The sequence below is a fragment of the Lactuca saligna genome, chromosome 3, assembly GCF_052625555.1.
Source record: "Lactuca saligna cultivar CGN05327 chromosome 3, ASM5262555v1, whole genome shotgun sequence".
NCBI lineage: Eukaryota > Viridiplantae > Streptophyta > Magnoliopsida > Asterales > Asteraceae > Lactuca > Lactuca saligna.
The window spans coordinates 34,353,807-34,373,245 of NC_136419.1; the positions used below are offsets into that span (position 1 = coordinate 34,353,807).

Here is a 19,439-nt window from a genome sequence, read left to right on the forward strand (position 1 = left end):
ATCCAATTCATAAGCATCAAAATCAAATTCACAAGAAGATGCTCCAACAAGGATGAGCATATGGACCGGGGAACCGGCCGGAACCTGTACCGTAACCGGAACCCGATGGAACCGGTCGGGCCAAGACCGGGACGTTATTTTTGTGGATTTTTGGAACCGGTAAAAACCGGAATCGTATGATGCTATTTTTCAAGGACCGGTTCCAACATATGAAGAGATAACAAGAACCGGTAGAACCGGCGGTCCGGTTCGGTTCCTATTTTTCATCAAGTTCGGTTCCCAGGCCGGTTCCAGCTGGATCGGTTCCTTTGCTCATCCCTATGCTCCAACATCATTATGAAAAATAAATATTAAAAGTTGAAACCGTAACAATTAGTAAGTCACAAAGAAAGAAAGAATAAATTTTTGTTTGTTATGTAATGAAATTGATGCCACATATTACAATGACAATGACAAGTTCATTTTTTGGTTCCCTGGTATGTAGTTAATTCAATCAGCCATAAATCAATCTCATTGCTAAGCCAGATCAGAGATTTCTCCATGCAGTCCATCTTCAATATCTAATTTGAAAAACAATGAAGCCTGCAATTGGTTGAAATCACATCACCGGCAACCACAAAACTTCTTCTCCTCGAAGTTGCAAAGCAGATTTTGAAAAGAGTAAGAGGACATCTGATCAATATGTGTTGATTGACTTCCTCACCAAAGATGATTTGGATATACTTAATTAATCTCGTCTTTGTAGCTTGGTACAACTCGCCGGAAAGCAAACCTAGCAACCATTGTTGCTCACCGGTTCTTCCTTGGTGTTACCAACACATTTCATTGCCAATCGAAATTAAACTTGGAGAAGCTCTCATAGGAAAAATACATAACAATTGCGAAGTTCATACACCCTCAATAATGGTTGAAGGCAATGATGACTCAAGGTAGCGATGATCTTGGTTCACTGTTCTGGTCATTGATTTGAGGCTGATAAAGATGATTATGACGGTGATTGTATACCCCAAAATCTAATGGTTGAAGGCGAAGATGACTCAAGGTCGCCTGATGGGGCCGATGGTTGATGGAAACAAGAGAAATACGATTTTATGGGTGTCAATAGAAGAGGCAATAGGGTTTTAAATAAAATGATTTGTCCAAATTAAAAGGATGATTTAATTAATTATTTATTAAAATTAAATAATATTTAACTCTAGATCCACTAAATATTATTTGTTCATCCACATTTAAATCTCTCTCTCAGGCATCAAAAAAATAATAATATAAAACTTTAAGTATAAGGTAATTAAAAATTAATATTATTGCATTAAAATTGATTGATTAGACCTATCCGGAAACGACCAAAGCGGGTTTTTTTAGCATCACCCAAGTTTGATCGTATCAACTTCCTACCCTGTTAGTCTCAGATGGCTATTCCACAACATTTTTTATTTGGTCGTCAAAACTCAAAACCAACCAAATTTCATTTGGATAGACTTTCTTTAACGATTCCAACCAAAACCACATAAAATGATAAAAACAAAGCCATCCACATCCATGTCATGTGCAAAAAAAAAATTAAACCCACCATCTAGACATAAAACAAAAAACCCCAACTCTGGACCACTTCCATTATTACAAAATTCAACAAAATCCATCAAAACACAAACATTCTACAAAACACATAATAAAACTAGAACCATACCTTGATATGAAATATATGAACCATACATGGGGCCCACCTTCACCTAGTTGCTCGCTTGTCGCAACTCGGGTCTCACAAAATCAGCATCAACAGGCACCGATATGTCAATCGTTGGTCTCAACTCAGCACACACCTTGACCGCTTCATGAACCGGATCCTCAAAGAAGTTGCTAATCAGATCCTGGTTAAGCGGGCTCCCATTGTCAACCGCCACCAAAGCCTGCTGGGTCAAAATATAGTCAAACCGTGGGGCCCACTTCCTCGACCCCAACCTTGCAGTTGTCGAACAGTTGTCCACCATAAACGACACACCTCGCGCATGCATAAACGGGTTCAAAGAATCCACAGACTCAATCAAACTTTCATTGATAATCTCAGAGTACGAATGCCCCTTCTTCCTCAACACCTCAATCTGTCATTTTTTTAATCAGTTATCACAATTTTTAATTTTATTAAAAAACATACAACCTTTTTGTAGAATTTTATTTATAAAGATTACCTGTGCCATCATTAGTGCAACATAGACACCTGCTGTGAAGGGATACAACGGACCCAAATCACCCACGGGTCGGCTAGCACGGACCCGTTCACCGACCTTCCACATACGGGTCTGGTCGATTTTCCCCATGGGGAAAGCTGGTAATCCCTCTTTTTCCTAGAAAAAGAAAAGGAAGATTATAAATCCAATACTTTAGGGAAAAGGAAAATGTAAAAGAAAGATTAATAAAAATATAAAATTACATAAAATCGACGTCCAGCTAACACAACACTTCTTATCTCACTGCCACTTGCTACATCTTCATAGCACTCGTATAAAATGTCCATGCAAGGGTAGTATGAGGCACTGTATGCTGTTAAGAATTCTTTTTTGCCTTCTTCTGTTAATGACTCATACACAGCTTTCATTCCCTGTTTAATAAAAAGAATTAAGATTTTGGGAAAGGTTAAGTTACGTGAAAAAGAAACAGACTTTAATCTTTAAGAAAAGGTTATGGGGTAAACCTGAGTTGAGATTGTCTTTGATATGTTCCCAGTGATGCATTCCACTGTATTTTTGTAAGCCAAATCTTCACTCATACCACCTTCTGTATACCTTCTAAACAAAGACTCCACAATACCATGCACAGCACCAAGTAAAATACCTAATATTTTTGAAGAAATTGAAATTTATCAACTATCATTAATGAATATGTAAAGTAAAGACTATGTTATGCAAAAGTTTGAATTTTGAAATGAAGGGCAGACCTCTTTCCCCAAATATGTCACTCTTGTACTCCTGTTCAAGTGTAGTGGCGAATGTAAAAGGAGAACCAAGGGCAACAGACCATGCGAGTGCAACATCAGTGGCTCTTCCATCAACATCCTGATGAACTGCAAAACTGGCATTGATTCCAGCTCCATTGATCTCTTTTCCTTGAACATACAATCTCCTTACTGATGGACCCATGCCTTTGGGGCAAACAGCAACCACGCTTATGTTCTTGGGGAAATCAAGTCCAGCTGATTGAAGATGTCCAAGAAGGAATCCATGGGAAAGTCCAAGGATGCTGTTTGGTTTCATGTGTGAGAAGATTTTCTCATAGTTATCTGCTTGAGCTGAATCGGATATCAAGAGCAGAACCAGGTCACTGCCGGAGATGGTTTCATAAATGTCTCCGAGAGTTCCGTTTTCTTCAGAGAAACCAGCACCACGAGCTTCGTTGAATGAGCTTGAACCCTTTCGTAATCCAATCTGTTTAAGTAAAACCCTAGAATCGTAAGCATCCAGATTATGAAGTAACAGTGGAAGAAGAAAACAAGGTGGGGGAAATCACCTTCACTACAATGTCAGATTTTGCTTCGACAAGGGAATCCCTAAGATTCTGAGCTTGTGCAGGACCCTGCAAAAAAAAGAAAAAAACAGCATCAATTTTAGGCCGTTGACTTTCTATCTGACAAAGAGGGCGGGATATTCTTCATGTCCATAAACCCTAGGGGACTTGGCGCTTTATAGCTTCAACAGGATTTAAGTTTTAATCCGTTCCAAATAATTTGGTACATAAAACTTTAATTGTTCGTGATATATTTATGAAAGAGTCGCTAATCGGAGCGGAACTTTTCATTCACCAATCAAAGCCAGTCTAGTATCCAAAACAACGAATCTGATCAATCGAAGGAATAAGATGACAAACCTGAGAACCCCATCCAATAACCCCAATCTGTTTGATACCTTTAAAGGCATCAGGCAACAAATGGAACAAATCTCTTCCTCCTCTCACGATATACTACAAAAACATTAGAAAAAGCGTTAAAATAAACAGAGGATGCGTAAAAATGGATACATACGCGTATATACAGATAGAGGAAGAAACCTCGTCATAACCAGCAAGGTTAATCTTCTCCTTATTGAAAACAGAGGTTTCAAAATCAAGCAGCGTCGGAGGCTTAGTTATCGCTGGGGCAGAAACCATCCGAGCCCCGAGAGCAGATCCAGAACTGCCATTAGAGCGAGCTTTGAGGGATTTGGATGAAGTTTTGGAAGACAGAAAGCCGACATTAAACCCTAGGGTTTGGGGGGCGAGCTTGAGAGAAGCCGATGCTGCCGACGACGAAGCGGTAGGTGCCAAGGTTGAGAAGGAGGTTGTTGCCGCCGCCGCCATTATCGTGTAATAGACGAGGAGAAACGGCTGAAGAGTAAGCTGGAGCTTTGCTGTAGCCCTACTTATATGCAATGGGGGCTAATATACGCCGCAACGTGCTGTGGGTATAGATTGAAACTTTGAATGGGTTACTACAAGGTAGGTGTGGAAAATATATTTTATTAAAATGCAAGTAGTGTTGAATATGTAATAAAATTTTCATTTGAAAAAAAAAAAAAAAAAAAAAAAAAAATATCTATATTCTTTTTAATACATGAAATGGTCTCCATTTTCTTTTTTATCTAGTTCTCAAACTTATCATTTTAAAACTAACATTCCTTCCCGAGTTCATTTTAAGAATAGAAAAAAAAATTGGTGGAAGTGATAGAAAAATAAAAGAAATTGATGTTCTCGAGTTTCGTTAAATGAATGAAATGGAATAATTGTTTTCCTTCCTAACTTTCCTTCCGATTTGGAAATACTTAGAGGGAAATAACAAAATGTTTAATTTTTCTTTCACTTCTCTCCAACTCGGGAACACAAATACGAATTTTGTTTACTTTCTTTTTTCTTCTTTTCTCTTCTCCTATTTTCTTTGCTACAACTCGCGAACAGGACGTAACTAAATTAAGTTGGTTTTGGTGGTCGTTTGTTTCCTTGATGCAAATGACAAAGGTTTCCACTATAGTAGCATTAATATTTTTTAAGAAAAAATCAAACATAAATTAGTATCGAATTTCATCAACATTGATTCTACAATGAAGAAACTGTAATCCATTTCAAAATCTCTTCCTTGTTCTCCACTTAAATACTATTGAAACAACCCAAAACACGACCCAAAAATTTTTGTTTAATAATTACTAAAAACATCATGTCAACATCATAAAATAAACTCGTACGCCAATATCTCAAAACCATAGCCAAGTATTACGAGAAAATTGTATCAAGACTGTATCAAACCATATCTATGACAGCTAAAACAATTCCCAGGATAAACTGAAGTTGTGGTGTGTGCGATGCCATCAACCCAAGCTCTTCCCTTTACTTGCGGCAGTACCTAAAACCAAAACTGAAACTGTAAGCACAACGCTTAGTAAGCTCCCCCAAGCTACCACATATCATACATCAACATATAAACACATATTGGGCCTTGCCCACTGCATCGGACCGAAGTCCGAAAACTGCATCGGATCGAAGTTCGGAACTGACTGAGACCTTGTCCCCTGCATCGGACCGAAGTTCGGAACTAACTGCATCGGACCAAAATCCAGAACTGACTAAGACCTTGTCCCTTGCATCGGACCGAAGTTCGGAACTAACTGCAAATGTCTAACGGCTGCATCTTGCCGTGAGGTCTCTGGTGCTCCGCTTTAACCTTCCTGCAGGTCAGGCATCTTTCCACATACCAGGCCACATCCCGCTTTATGCAGGGCCACCAATAATCGGTTCTAAGATCTCTATACATCTTGGTTGCCCCTGGATGGATGGACTATGGAGAATCGAGACTTATGAGCCTCGTCCATCAGCACTTGTCGTACTCCACCCCAGTACGGCACCCAGACCCTCCCATGAAGGGTTAACAATCCTCGACTATCATAGTCAAAGGAAGCTACTCGTCCCACGATCCTCTCACACTTCTGCCTCTCCTCCTTGAGGCCCTCAGCCTGCGCCTCTTTAATTTGCTCCAACAATGGAGTATCACTGTCATCCTTAAACAAATGTCTCTAGTCGGGGATGCTGCTACCTTGCGGCTCAGGGCGTCGGCCACTACGTTGGCCTTCCCTGGGTGATAAAGGATCGCAAAGTCGTAATCCTTCAGCACATCTAACCATCGCCTCTTTCGAAAAGCATTTTACCATTTCCTTTGTTTGAGTTCAGACACACCCGGAAGCGTGCTCGAATCCCTCAAACCAAGGCTCTGATACCAACTTGAAACAACCCAAAACACGACCCAAAAATTTTTGTTTAATAATTACTAAAAACATCATGTCAACATCATAAAATAAACTCGTACGTCAATATCTCAAAGCCATAGCCAAGTATTACGAGAAAATTGTATCAAGACTATATCAAATCATATCTATGACAGCTAAAACAATTCCCAGGATAAACTGAAGTTGTGGTGTGTGCGATGCCATCAACCCGAGCTCTTCCCTTTACTTGCGGAAGTACCTAAAACCAAAACTGAAACTGTAAGCACAAAGCTTAGTGAGCTCCCTCAAGCTACCACATACTATACATCAACATATAAACACATATTGGGCCTTGCCCACTGCATTGAACCGAAGTCCGGAAATTGCATCGGACCGAAGTACGAAACTAACTGAGACCTTGTCCCCTGCATCGGACCAAAGTCCGGAACTAACTGCATCGGACCAAAGTCCGGAACTGACTGGGACCTTGTCCCCTGCATCGGACCGAAGTCCAAAACTAACTGCATCGAACCGAATTCCGAAAACTATCATAAACATATCATCTATCATGAACACATAAACTGCATACTGCATCGGGCCGTTGCCCATAACACATAACACATAAATCATGCTTGAGCCACGAAGGTATCAAACATACTGACTACTACATCGGACCAAAGTCCAGAAACTATTGCTAGCTAAACGGGCCGGCATTGTGGCCTTAGACCCGTTCCTACTGGAAGGAAACTCACCTCGTACACTGGTTGCTAAATGAACTGCTCTGGAAACCAACTGCTGCTGCTCCGATAGCTCCCCGACTACAAATTCCATAAATACACTCAATCAATTACTGATAATTATACTGAGGGTAAAATGACCATTTTACCCCTGGTTAAAGTCAACCTCCTGGTCAAAGTCAACCTCCAATTGACCGGACTCGTCGAGTCTGAGGAACTACTCGTCGAGTCCAGAAGAGCAGATTCCATACAACTACATTTGAATCTGCTCTATGGTTCCTAACTCGTAGATCTGAAATCTTGGAACCATCTGAACACGTAAAGTTGCTCACTTTACGTGTAACTACGAAGGGATGAAGCCTCCCTACTCAAACACCACTTTGCTCGGGAAAACTCATCTGACTCGCCGAGTTGCTCATACAACTCGTCGAGTTCTAAGGAAAACTTCATCGGACTCGCCGAGTTGTTCTTCCAACTCGTCGAGTCGATGGCTAAATTCATATAACTCGTAGAGTTGTCATGTGTACTCGCCGAGTTCATTCAGCCTTTTTCCATACAGGTCCGATCTAAGCCATGCAGCTGCTACAAATCATGGATCTAGACTTCTAGGGCATGTTTTTCACGTAAAGTTGCTAACTTTACGTGCATGCATGGCTTTAAAGGCTTCATATTACCAAAATAAGCTCTTAATGAGGTTCTAGGCTCAATGGGGGCTTTAATCACAACCACAACCAAAACTTTATACTTCTAGCATGCCATGAGTGTCCAGATCTGAGGTATAACCCAACTACAAGGCCTATTCATAAGGGAATTTGGGGTTTTTGGGGTTTAGGAACCACAATTTAGGAACAACATAGATATATATGATCAATAAGAAAGGTATAGAATTTAATACCAGAAAAGATGGCCAATAGAGTGTGTATTCTGGATCTACTTCCTCTTCCTTGAACTCTCCAACTTTCTCCTTCTCCTTCTTACTCCAAAGATGCCTTCACAAGCAATAAACACACACACACACACAAACTAAGAAACGGCTAGGGTTTGATAAGGAATGCTATGAGGGTGATGGAGGCCGAAATGGGGGCTATAAGGACGTTTAAATAGGTTGCAAACCCTAAGAATTAGGGTCCCCTCCTGATTGGCCTACTCGCTAAGTCCATGCGTGGACTCGCCGAGTAGATCACTTAGAACCCGTACCCAACTCGACATCTACTCGGTGAGTTAAGGCTACAACTCGCCGAGTAGCTCTTCCTAAAAGAGCATTTAATCAAAATAAATACGTACCAGGAACGGGTCATTACAACAATCCACAAGTTTTAAAATTTCTATGACAATAGAGCACCCATAGTCTTGTTGAGGATATAGAAAACTATATTCCATAATTGTAGGTGTTGTTTGATGATGATACGTTGTCACTTTCCCCATAAGTGTGTCTCATCAGCATTATCCACCTCCACTTTGCTTTGTAATAGACTTTTTCATGGTTGAGGAGTGGAAAACGACTAGTAATAATAGATGGAGAACAAAGAGAGTGACAATAATGAGAGGAGAATATAAGAGAAAGCCTTGGCATCTTTATGTCGATGAAGGTGTCAGAAAAATCCATGGGGTGGTGTTTTTTAGGCCGCCTCCCAGCCTAGATGGAATGAGTTTTGGGAGTATAATTAAAAGAGGGGGGTGGTAAGTTCTCGTGTTTTTGTCATATCATTACATAAAGAATACTAGCAAGAAATATGTCCAACAAAGAAAATTATTTAGAAAGTTATAGTTGGGTTGTAAGTCAAGTTAATCCATTTAATATATTCTTTTCTTAATCTACTAAATACCAAAAACAAATGCATTATAATGTTATGAAAAATAATGTAAATATAATGTAGCTAGTAAAACTCTATAACACCCAAACGAACGCTGTAACTCCCCGATTCTCAGGTATTGATTTATGTATGAATCCTTTTGGTTTTTGGGTCTACTCGACGAGTTGGGTGCCCTACTCGTCGTGTAGTAGCGGATTGGTCCGCGTGTTTTAGTGGTCCACTCGCCGAATCCAAGAGCGGACTTGGCGAGTAGGAGTTGGCAGATGAAACCCTAGATTTCGGGGCATTTCACCCTATTTAAAGGATCATTTGCCTCCCCCAGCCTTCCCTTTACTACTTCTTGTCCCTCTAAAACCCTAAATCGAGCGTGTGTGTTCTTTTGGTGTGTTCAAGCTTGGAGGAGGAAACACTTGGGGAAAACAAGCAAGTAGAAGCAAGAACTCGTGGGATTCAAGATCTACATCAGTGAACATTATCTTGAAGGTATTGGACTATTTTCCTTGGCTCATGTTCATAAAAAATCTCTTTTGTATGGGTTTTATGAAAGGCTTATTATGTTTGAGCTAATATGTAATATTATTTAGAAGGATTAATCTTAACCAAGTTGTAGTATATGTCACAAGATTTCCGTGCATATAAAGAACGCCAAAATCCGAGTTATAACGAAGAAGATATGACCTGTCGAAGTTTTGTGATAGAACCGACATGACCCAGTGCGACCCAACGCAACGTAAATAGTGAATTTAAGTTAGATATATATCTATCCTTAGTGATCTAAACGAAAGTCGAAGATTTCTTCGATAGTAGTCAAACGATAAAAAGACAGACGAAAACGGAGTTCAGACGAAGGAGTTATGAATTTCGAACGGAGTTTTCCTGTCCCGGCCTACTAAAGATAATATATATAAGTAATATACTTATAATATAATAAAAAAAGTCAAAATTAGCCAATGGGGTCTAAACGACAGTTGTAGAGCATAATCTCACCTTCGCGTCGATAAAAAGAACGTCGAAAACAGAGTTCGTATGCGAAAGTTATGAATTTCTAAAGTTCGGGGCGCGAACCCCAAAGCTGTATCAGAGATCACGACGTGGCAAGCAGTGCCACGATGTGGCAGGTCTTCTAAAACCTCTGGGAGTCCCCCAGATGCAACTTGAGATGACTCATGTAGTGATGACCAAGCCCACGATGTGGCAAAAGGTGCCACGACGTGGCAAGGGCTAGTTTTGCCCTATAAATAGATTTGAAGGGCCAGTCGAGTTTGGTTGCTCATTATCTCATCTATCACCCATATTACCTCGATTTATGTGCAAAGAAGTACCACCGAAGCCCCAGTATCAATCCCGAGACCCGAAGCAAGTCCCGAAGCCCGAAGATCCTGAGAAGAAAAGAGTTTCCAAGCCGAAGCTCTGCCCGCAAGAAGTCCGGTGTGTGAAGAGATCACAGTTTCACCGAAGGATACTACTTCTACAAGCTATAGTGCTGACCGATCATCTTCTGATCAGGTGAGTGTGTGGTCACTTTCTTCTAACACATAAATATTAAGTATTTGCTATGAAATACGTGATATGTGTATAATATATTGTGGTTTATTTGAGATGATTGTGGAATGGATGAATTATATAAATTTTAATGAGTTAAGCTATATATGTATTTTGTATCAAAAAATATGTTGGGTAGAACATGTGTAGATGAGGTTGTTGGTAGGTGATAAATATGGGTTGGACCATGGGACAAAAGGATAAATAGATAAACTTGTTTTAGATCTGGATGTATGGACCAGATCAGGAGGTTAGTTTTAGATCTGAGAGTATGGATCAGATCAAGAGATTAGTTTTAGATCCGAGAGTAGGGATCAGATCAAGAGGTTAGTTTTAGATCCGGGAGTACGGATTATGTATTTTTGAATTACGTTTCATTCGATAAGGTATCATGTGTATAGTCCCTTTTAGGAACGTGATTTTAATACAAGAATTGATTAAAGTATGAAATATACATATGTATGTGAAGTATTTGTTATTGTCCGAAATACGTGTTAGATATATTTGATGATATACAACATACGAATCAGATATGGTTCAATATGTGTTAAGATGTATATATATGATATTATTACTTAAAACTTTTTGTTAAGTATACACTAGTTAGTTTTTTTATAAACGGAGATAGTATCGAAAATTGATTATAAGTATTGTAGGTTTGCCTAGTGATGGGTTAAGACTTAAATGGGATGTTTAGTTCAATTAAGTTTGGACATTGAGTAGTCTCTTATTAAGAGTACGTGCGTTGTGAGATTGATGATCGGTGGAGTACGTCCTACGTATAGAAGTACATTTTATGTACAAAGTCCTTTTTAAAGCTCTGTGTCCTAGGTGCTGCTTGTGCCAGGGTACTATTATGTTCTCGGGTACGATTCTTTCGCATACCAGAGTACTATAATGTGCCAGAAATACTATCATGTACAAAGTCTTTTTGGCAATTTTGTGTGTCGGTGCGTACGGGAGTACTCTACTAGTATTTCCCCATACTTTTATTTTGAGAGAGCTTTGGAGTCAAGGTTTCTTTTATGAAGTGATCGACCGAGGTTCATATGTCAGCGTTTTCTTTCACAAAGTAATTAAGGGAACTTCGTAGATTGCCTAATAAAATGTGTCGGTAATAGACCACTACTAGGTATGTCTGGTGTTATATTGCTGGATAGGGTGCGTCTGGGGGTGAAATACCTCATATTTTCATGCCACTGCTAGATAAAGTTCGATGCTGGGATAGGTAGATTCTGGGGGTATAATACCTCATGATAGTCGGACCACGCCTAGGCATTGTTATCTAGATAACTACCCCTGACTTAAAATGTCTTGTGGTTCTTTCTTTTACGAATGAAGGTTCGTGGTGAAACTTATTCCATTCCCCTCATTTGATGTCTTTATTGATCCTCGTTTGCTGCCAGGGAATTTCCGAAGCAGCTTCGTCAGTTTGTTGTTCATATCGATTCCTTAGGCTAGACCTCGTAAGATTATTGTGTAGGGTCAGTATGTGGGGATCGACGGGATGGGATATATTGTTTTAAAAATATAATTTATATGCGTTTATAATATTAGTGGGTTTGCAGGATCGAGATATACTTTATTATCACGTTGTTTGAACTAAGAGCTTTTATACTCTGTGTTCCTTAGGTGATTGGGTTCACCAGGGATATTCGAACTAAGTGTTCGCTAGATATTTGAACTTAGTGTTCATTGGATAATATTGGAACTAAGTGTCCATTAGGTGTGTTGAACTAGGTGTTCATTAAGTATTATTGAACGGAGTGTGTTCAATGGGTGTTCTTGAACTAGGTGTTTATTAATTATTTTGAACTGCATGTTCACCAAAGGTAATCTAAGAACTATGGCAACACTAGACTTTGTGCCAATTCCTTAGGGCAATTCTTAGGAATGAATGGTAGAAGGGTATTCGGTTCTTAGGGTAAATCTTTACTAAATAAATGGAGATAAAGGGGGTGGGTAATTGGATTGATTATTTGATAATTAAATATAATAATTATATTATTATGGGTTGAAAACCCTATATGCTCACCAGGCTCCCAAGCCTGACCCTCTCAGTTTTCTTTGTATTACAGGTTATGGCACGAGAGCATAAGTTGGCTGACATAACAAGAGATTTTGGATTATAGGCCAATAGTTATGAATAACTGTTGTAAGGTCTATTTTGTTATGTTTATGCTTTTGGTATGTATTGAACATGACATCCCGAGATTTTGTTATATAATGAAAATACATTTCTTTAAAGAAATGCTTTGATAAACTCTTATCATATTTTGTTTTGGGAACAAATTCCGCAACTGTTTTCTTTAAAAGATTACTCTGATTTTAAAAACAAGGAATAAACAAATCGGTCTTTTCTGACCGTGAAATTGGGGATGTCACATCCTCGAATCGAATCACGAAAAATAAAGTCAAAATTAGTCGACGAAGTCTAAATGAAAGTTTTAGTATTCATTGATAGCTATGAATGGATATAAAATCATCAAAATGAAGTTCGATGCGAAAGTTATGAATTTTAGAAAATTATTAAAAATCGACTAACTAGAAGCTGACATGTCGCACCACCAGAGGGTGACACGTGTCACCATCTTAAGCAGTCCTTGACCCTCCACGGAAATGAACAAGATTTCGACACGTGCGTAGAACGCGGTGCGCCTTATAAAATTTTGTATAAATAGAGCTCAGTTTTTGCATGTTTACGTGCTTAATTCTTCCACAAACTCTCTCAAAGTGTTCTGATTTATCGAGGACCTATTCTAGTACTTCTTAGGCATTAGTTGAAAAGCTATGGAGTATTGGAGAGCCTGAAGAAATAGAGTTTTCAGTTTCGATGTTCTGTCCGCATATTGCCTGGTTTTCTACTAAACAACCTATAAGTTGAGTTATGCTTTTTATGCTTCAAGTATAACTTATATTTATATTTATAATCATTATTATGAACTTATAAATAAGATTTATCAGTAATACCAGTCGTTATACTGATCGATCTACTTACAGGAATGATGACAAAGCAAGATCAGTGAGGTGTTTAAAGTGAATTTTCTAAACAATATATATTATATACCAAATAGATCCTACCTCCAATACGATTTTACATTGTTGTTTCTTATCAGCTATAAGTTAGTATTTCATTTGGGATTATTGATAAATTTGAGAAACTATAATTATAATCATGAAGCGTATTTGGAGCGCATAAATAACTGAAAGTCTTTCACCTTAAAACAAGGTTAGTGCATAGTTTATTTCATCTTACACATAGATATAAAATATTTTGATAATTACATGCTATATGTGTTTATTATTTGTGTTCAAGATATTTTTGTTAGGTGAAATTAATATGATATGGTTGTGCTTATGTATCTTATTGTACTTTTACTATATTGGGTAGAAAAGAGTTGAGAAAGGTGAAATAATAAAGGTGAGGCCATTACTATTAAGGTACTATTGTACCGAGGGTGACTAGTCATCTAAGAGAGTATAAATGACGGTCACGAGCTATTCTAGACTTTCACATACCCAGCCGATCGACAGAATTGCTAGGTGGCATGATGGTAGGATGTTGGTTCATAGTTAAAGAATCCAAGTGATTTAACACATACCTAAATATCACTTCCATTTATCAACTCTTTGTGTTACATGAGGATATGATTTTTAAAACAAAGTGGTTTATCTTGAAAAAATATACTTATTAGTGGGCTGCTAGTCACCTCTTTAGTAGTGTTGTAAGATCTCATGTTCCAATTAATGACCTAGGAATACATGTGGTTTGAAAGGTCAATATAATATTGGTGAGTTCACAAGTTTTATATTTTTTAAAATACTTGTTGAGTTTGTTAAGTCAACGTTTATTGTATCCTCACCTTCTGTTAGTAATCATGTGTATACCTAATTTTTCTCTTATTGCTTCTAGTAGTGGCTCCAGATAGTTTAGTAACTTCATCTGAATTGGAATCTCTATTTATGAATATACAAATTGTAACATCCAGTTTCTAGTCATTTCTTATTTCAGGGTCGTGGACCGGAAGTCAATTGTGTAAAGGCTTTGGGCCTTAAGGAGGTAATGTTTAGATCTTTTGGAAGGAGGCAATGATGATTATAATATCTAAACCTTTGAATTGTGTTTCGGGCCGAAAGGGTAGAATGGGAAAATTCATAGCCCGGGTTCTTGCTTGAAATATGGATTTTTGTACGATAAGTTGTTATCCCAAGATATTTAGATAATATTGTGGAGCTATTAAATACCTTTCCATGGAAATAAAGATTGTCGAAATCAGAGTTGAAACAAAGAAGTTATGACCGTTAGAAGTTAGGAAGGTTTGGGCTTTAGTATAGTATGATGGCGTAAATTAAGTACGTTGGACACACACGATTAGAACCCAAACCCTATTTTCATGGTTTGAGCCTTATTTAAGCTCCTTAACTTTCCTAAACTCATTCCATTTTCAGTCTCCGCCTCTCATGTAACACTCTGTTTCGGTTTAAACTTCTCTAGAAGGATAAATATGGGAATGATTAATTATATAGTAATGAGGAGTCATTAACATTTTAATTAATATATATTTATAGGGTCTTGCTACCTAATGGTCGAGTAACTAGTTAATAAATAAACAAATGATTAATAATAATGATAATAATAATAATAATAATAATAATAATAATAATAATTGAGATAAACCAATTTACTTAAATTCATTAGGAATTATAAGTCTAGGGTCCATTTTGTTATTTTCTTAACTATATATGTTAAGAGAACAAAGGATGGGGGTATTTTCTATCAATACACCAAAACTCGAGGACCAAAGTTGTTTATTCCTTAAATTAGTCACTTATCCCTCTCCTTAAATTAGCAGGCATGCGTGATTGTCTTCTTCCACAACTAGAACCTGCCAAACCCGATTTTCTTGATAGAAATTCAACCCTTCCTAGAAAACTAACTATATCATTTGATTTAAGAGTGCGTGGGTGTGTGTTTTGCGTACGTGAAGGAACGAGAGAGGGAGAGGAGCTGAGAGAGAGCGTGGATGATAGATACTCTGTTCATGCTTTCCTTCATCATCATTCCGTTTTGCATCTATGTCCTTTACAAAACAACACCCTAACCTTCTTTTCTTATTTCTTACACTTGTCGGTTGGAATGGAGAGATAGAGAGGGAAAACTCGAGGGAGAAAGGAGAATCAAAGAACTCCAATCACCATCTTTAGTGACTGGATGTATTGAGAGAATGAAATGAAAGATTGAGAGACCTCAGGCAAGATTCCATTTATGTTTGTCTCGGAAAGACTTGTGTAACACCCATAATTAGAAAGACCAAGAAAGGAAAGGAAAACCCTAAGTCAAAGGGGTCAACTCGTCGAGTCCAGGGTGGAACTCGACGAGTCCGAGCGGGATCCAGGTCGAAGAGTAAGTGACCGACTCGATGAGTCGGAGAGTGGACTCGGCGAGTCCGGTCTGGATTGGGAAACCCTAAGTTCAGGACTTGGTGCCCTATTTAAACATCTCATTCTCTTCCCTAGGGTTCCTTTACAGTCTCTCTCACCCAGAATACCGAACCCTAGCCACCATATCCATTCTTGAGCAAGATCTAGCCTTGGTTAAGTGATTTGGAGCTTGGAAGATAAGGATGTTCATAGTGGTGATAGAGGAAGCCTTGGATACAGAGTTGGTGTGACTTTTCAGATCCCTTGAGGTAATAAGATGACCTTATTGCAGTTAGATCTATCTTATTATTGAGATTTGGGCATTTTGAGTATGGAGGAGGTTTATTTCTAGTTTGGAGTAGATCTGAGGTTGCTACCTTATATCTAGGCTATTAAGGATATAGAAAGCCATAAAGTTTATGCCAATAAGTTGTTGGTGAAGCCCTTGGTCACAAACCCTAGCCCTAGAGTGTTTTAAGCCCATATCTCTTTGGTTTTACGTAAAGTTTGCAACTTTACGTGAGGAATAGACTAGGGAAGGGTGGATCTATGAGTGGAGCCCCTGCATGGCTTGAAAAGCCACTGTATGGAGTAAGAACTGAAGCGATTCGACGAGTCACATGGGTGGACTCGGCGAGTTGGATGAAGATGGGCATGGACTCGATGAGTTGGAAGAACAACTCGGCGAGTCTGTTGAAGATTGTCATGGACTCAACGAGTCTATTCTTGGACTCGAAGAGTCAGGTCGCGAGACACTAACCCCTTATGATCAAGGCTTGGATCAGTGAGTTTAATGGTGACCCAGTGAGTTGGACAAAATGGGACTCAGAGATCGTTGAACTCGACGAGTCTTGGGGTGACTCGGCGAGTTAGGTCACATTATGAGAATTCTAAGTATATGTACTCGACGAGTCAAAGGACTGACTCGACGAGTAGAGCCAGCCAGAAAGATTGACTTTGGCCATAGTTGACTTAGTTTGGCTTATAGAGTTCAGTTGGAACTAAGTGATATATGTATTGATATTGGTAGCTTGGGGAGCTAGTGGAGCAGCGGTTCAGAGAATTGTCGGTCAACAGCAAGAGGGTTATCAGCAAGTTCAGCAGTGCAAGTGAGTTTCCCTTTGTGTGAATGGGTCTACGGTCACAATTGTAACGCCCGGGTTTCAGGGCTAAGCATTTTTGTCAATGTAATAGTCTAGGTCAACTATTGTAACTCTTTTTGAAGTAATAAATATGAAATATTTGAGTATTATGTGAGTTATGTGTGTTTATGTGTTTATTATTTAATTATAAACGTATAATTAATAAAGAATAAAAATGAGCGTCAAAATTAAAGTGTGAGATAATCCCGATATCTCTACATAAAGTTGTAGAATATGTCTCAAGGTTTCCGTACATATAAAGAATGCCGAAATCCGAGCTATAACGAAGAAGTTATGACCCGCCGAAGTTTTACGGCAAAACCGGCACGGCACCGGAAGACGTAAATAGTGAATTTACGATAGAAGACTTTTTAGCCTTAGAAATATAAACAAAAGTCATAGAATATGTTAAACTAAGAACATCGATAAAAAGAACGCCCAAATCTGACTTTGTATGAAGAAGTTACGATTTTTCAAAGTTTCGGACTAGCAGTGTACAGCCCGAAATTCAAATATTTGATCGAGCGGTTTTTAGCCGACACGACCTAAACGAGAATCGAAGATCTCGTTAAGAGTAGCGTAACGAGAAAAAGATGGGCGAAAACGGATGTCGGATGAAGAAGTTATGAGGATTTAACAGACCAATCCTATCCCGACTGGTTGATAATATAAAATTTAAAATCGAGCCAAAATTAGCCGACGAAGGCTAAATGAAAGTTGTAGAGTACGTTCCCACCTTCGCGTGGATATAAAGAACGTCAAAAACGGAGCTCGTATGCGAAAGTTACGAATTTTTGAAGTTAGGACCCGAAAATGCGAAACCTGTTGCGAAGTTGATGACGTGGCACAATCCCAGCCGTCGCTTGCGGCCCACGGTCTCGCTTCGGATGAGTGACACGCCCCCTTCGCATTACGCCCCGCATACGAGGTCTGGTACGCCCCGCGTACCTCCGGCCTTATCCGTCCGAGTCCGAGTGCGAGCCAGCTGTTGCGAGCTGGCAACCACCTTCGAGCTACGCCCCGCGTAGCACCACCGAACGCCCAGCGTAGCGAGGCCCTCGCGCCTATAAAAGGGGGCCGAAGGTGCCCTCATTTTTCACACCAAAATCCTTTCTCTCTCTACAACCCCAAACCACCCCTAAGCCCTAGTTAAACCCCTAGCACCCTAGGGAAGCCCCGAGGCTCCCGGAGTCCCGAGAAAAAGGAGTTTTTCGGTTTCGAAACGCTGCTCCAATGAAGTTCCGGTTTTCGATCAAATTCGCTGTAAGTATGCTACGCTTACGCAACTTTTAATATAGCTTTCAAATAATTATAGGAATGTTATTAGGTCCTTAAAATAATTATTTGGGCTATTATTATGAGATATATCGAGTATTATTAATGCTTAATAATACTCAGACTAATTAATTTGTCGCGGTTATCATTAAACTAAACCCAAGTGGTATCGATACTAGGTTTTATCGAAGGAATATAATTTTGAGAGTATCGAAGCGCTGTCCGAGTGCTGAGTCACCACCTAATCAGGTGAGTGCATAGTTACCTTCAACTTACACATAGATATGAAGTATTTTATATAAATTACATGCTATGTGCGCATATTATCTGAATACTTGCTATCTATGCTAGATAAACGTTGTTATACATGTTTTCAATGATTTAAACTGTATATGTATTTTATATCTACGAAAATGTTGGGGTAAAACATGGGTAGATGTAATAGGTGATGTGTGATAAAATGATGAGAGGCTTGGATGTTGTTGTTGTTGATCCAGTCATCTAGCGGAGTATAAATGACGACCACGGACTCTTCTAGACAGTCCAGTGGAACACTAGCAGGCTCGCAACCTGTAGGTGTTGTGAACGATGTGTTCACCGGTGTACTCCATACCCCACATGGTTGCCTAATAGGACATTTATTGCTGAGGAATCCCCTTAGCAGTAGTGTCTGTCACACCCCCAAACCAAGGATGGCGGAAACGTCTGGGGGTGGAGGACTTCATGTACAGTATCACAACAACGTGTATAATAGTGCTCAAAGTAAAAACAACCACCATATATATAATTGCGAAAGTTACACCAAAATATATGTTTATATGTTTCAAAAGCAATTACATTATGATGACAAAATAAATTGTTGACGGTTTAACGTCCCATCCTCAAAGCGATGAAGTTTTCCTGTTTCACTGATTTCCTGAGAATACAAGTAGTTTTTAAAAAGTGTCAACACAAAGGTTGGTGAGTTCATAAGAGTTTTATTTGATGAAGAAACCGTTTTTCCTTGTAAGATCGATATAGTTTGATTTCCAGAAAATCCAATATTTTCTTATTTAAGTATGGATAGAAATATTCCTATATGATGCATTAATGAACCCTAGAATGACCTATAGAGTTCCTCTATAATCGTCCAGTGTATATAAGTTATATAAGATTTAAATTAGATAAAACGTTGAATATAGTGGGTCTGCCCTAGGTCCACAACCAAACAAGGAACAGGAGATGAGGCGGGCACCACCAATTCTAGGCCAATCAAGACTAAATTCTTATATGACTCAAACATATGCGCTC

General features: G+C 38.9%; 1 protein-coding gene across 1 annotated transcript; it reads right to left on the reverse strand.

The window, feature by feature from the left end:
• Positions 1–1,580: 1,580 nt before the first annotated feature.
• On the reverse strand, positions 1,581–4,400 carry LOC145035125 (ketol-acid reductoisomerase). The gene is made up of 8 exons (XM_078983718.1): positions 4,039–4,400; positions 3,859–3,951; positions 3,502–3,567; positions 2,933–3,419; positions 2,690–2,829; positions 2,429–2,596; positions 2,187–2,342; positions 1,581–2,099 (listed from the first exon to the last, which is right to left on the reverse strand). The coding sequence occupies exons 1-8, from the start codon at positions 4,324–4,326 to the stop codon at positions 1,731–1,733; spliced, it is 1,767 nt and encodes a 588-aa protein (XP_078839844.1). The 5' UTR covers positions 4,327–4,400; the 3' UTR covers positions 1,581–1,730.
• Between the last annotated feature and the right edge of the window lie 15,039 nt (positions 4,401–19,439).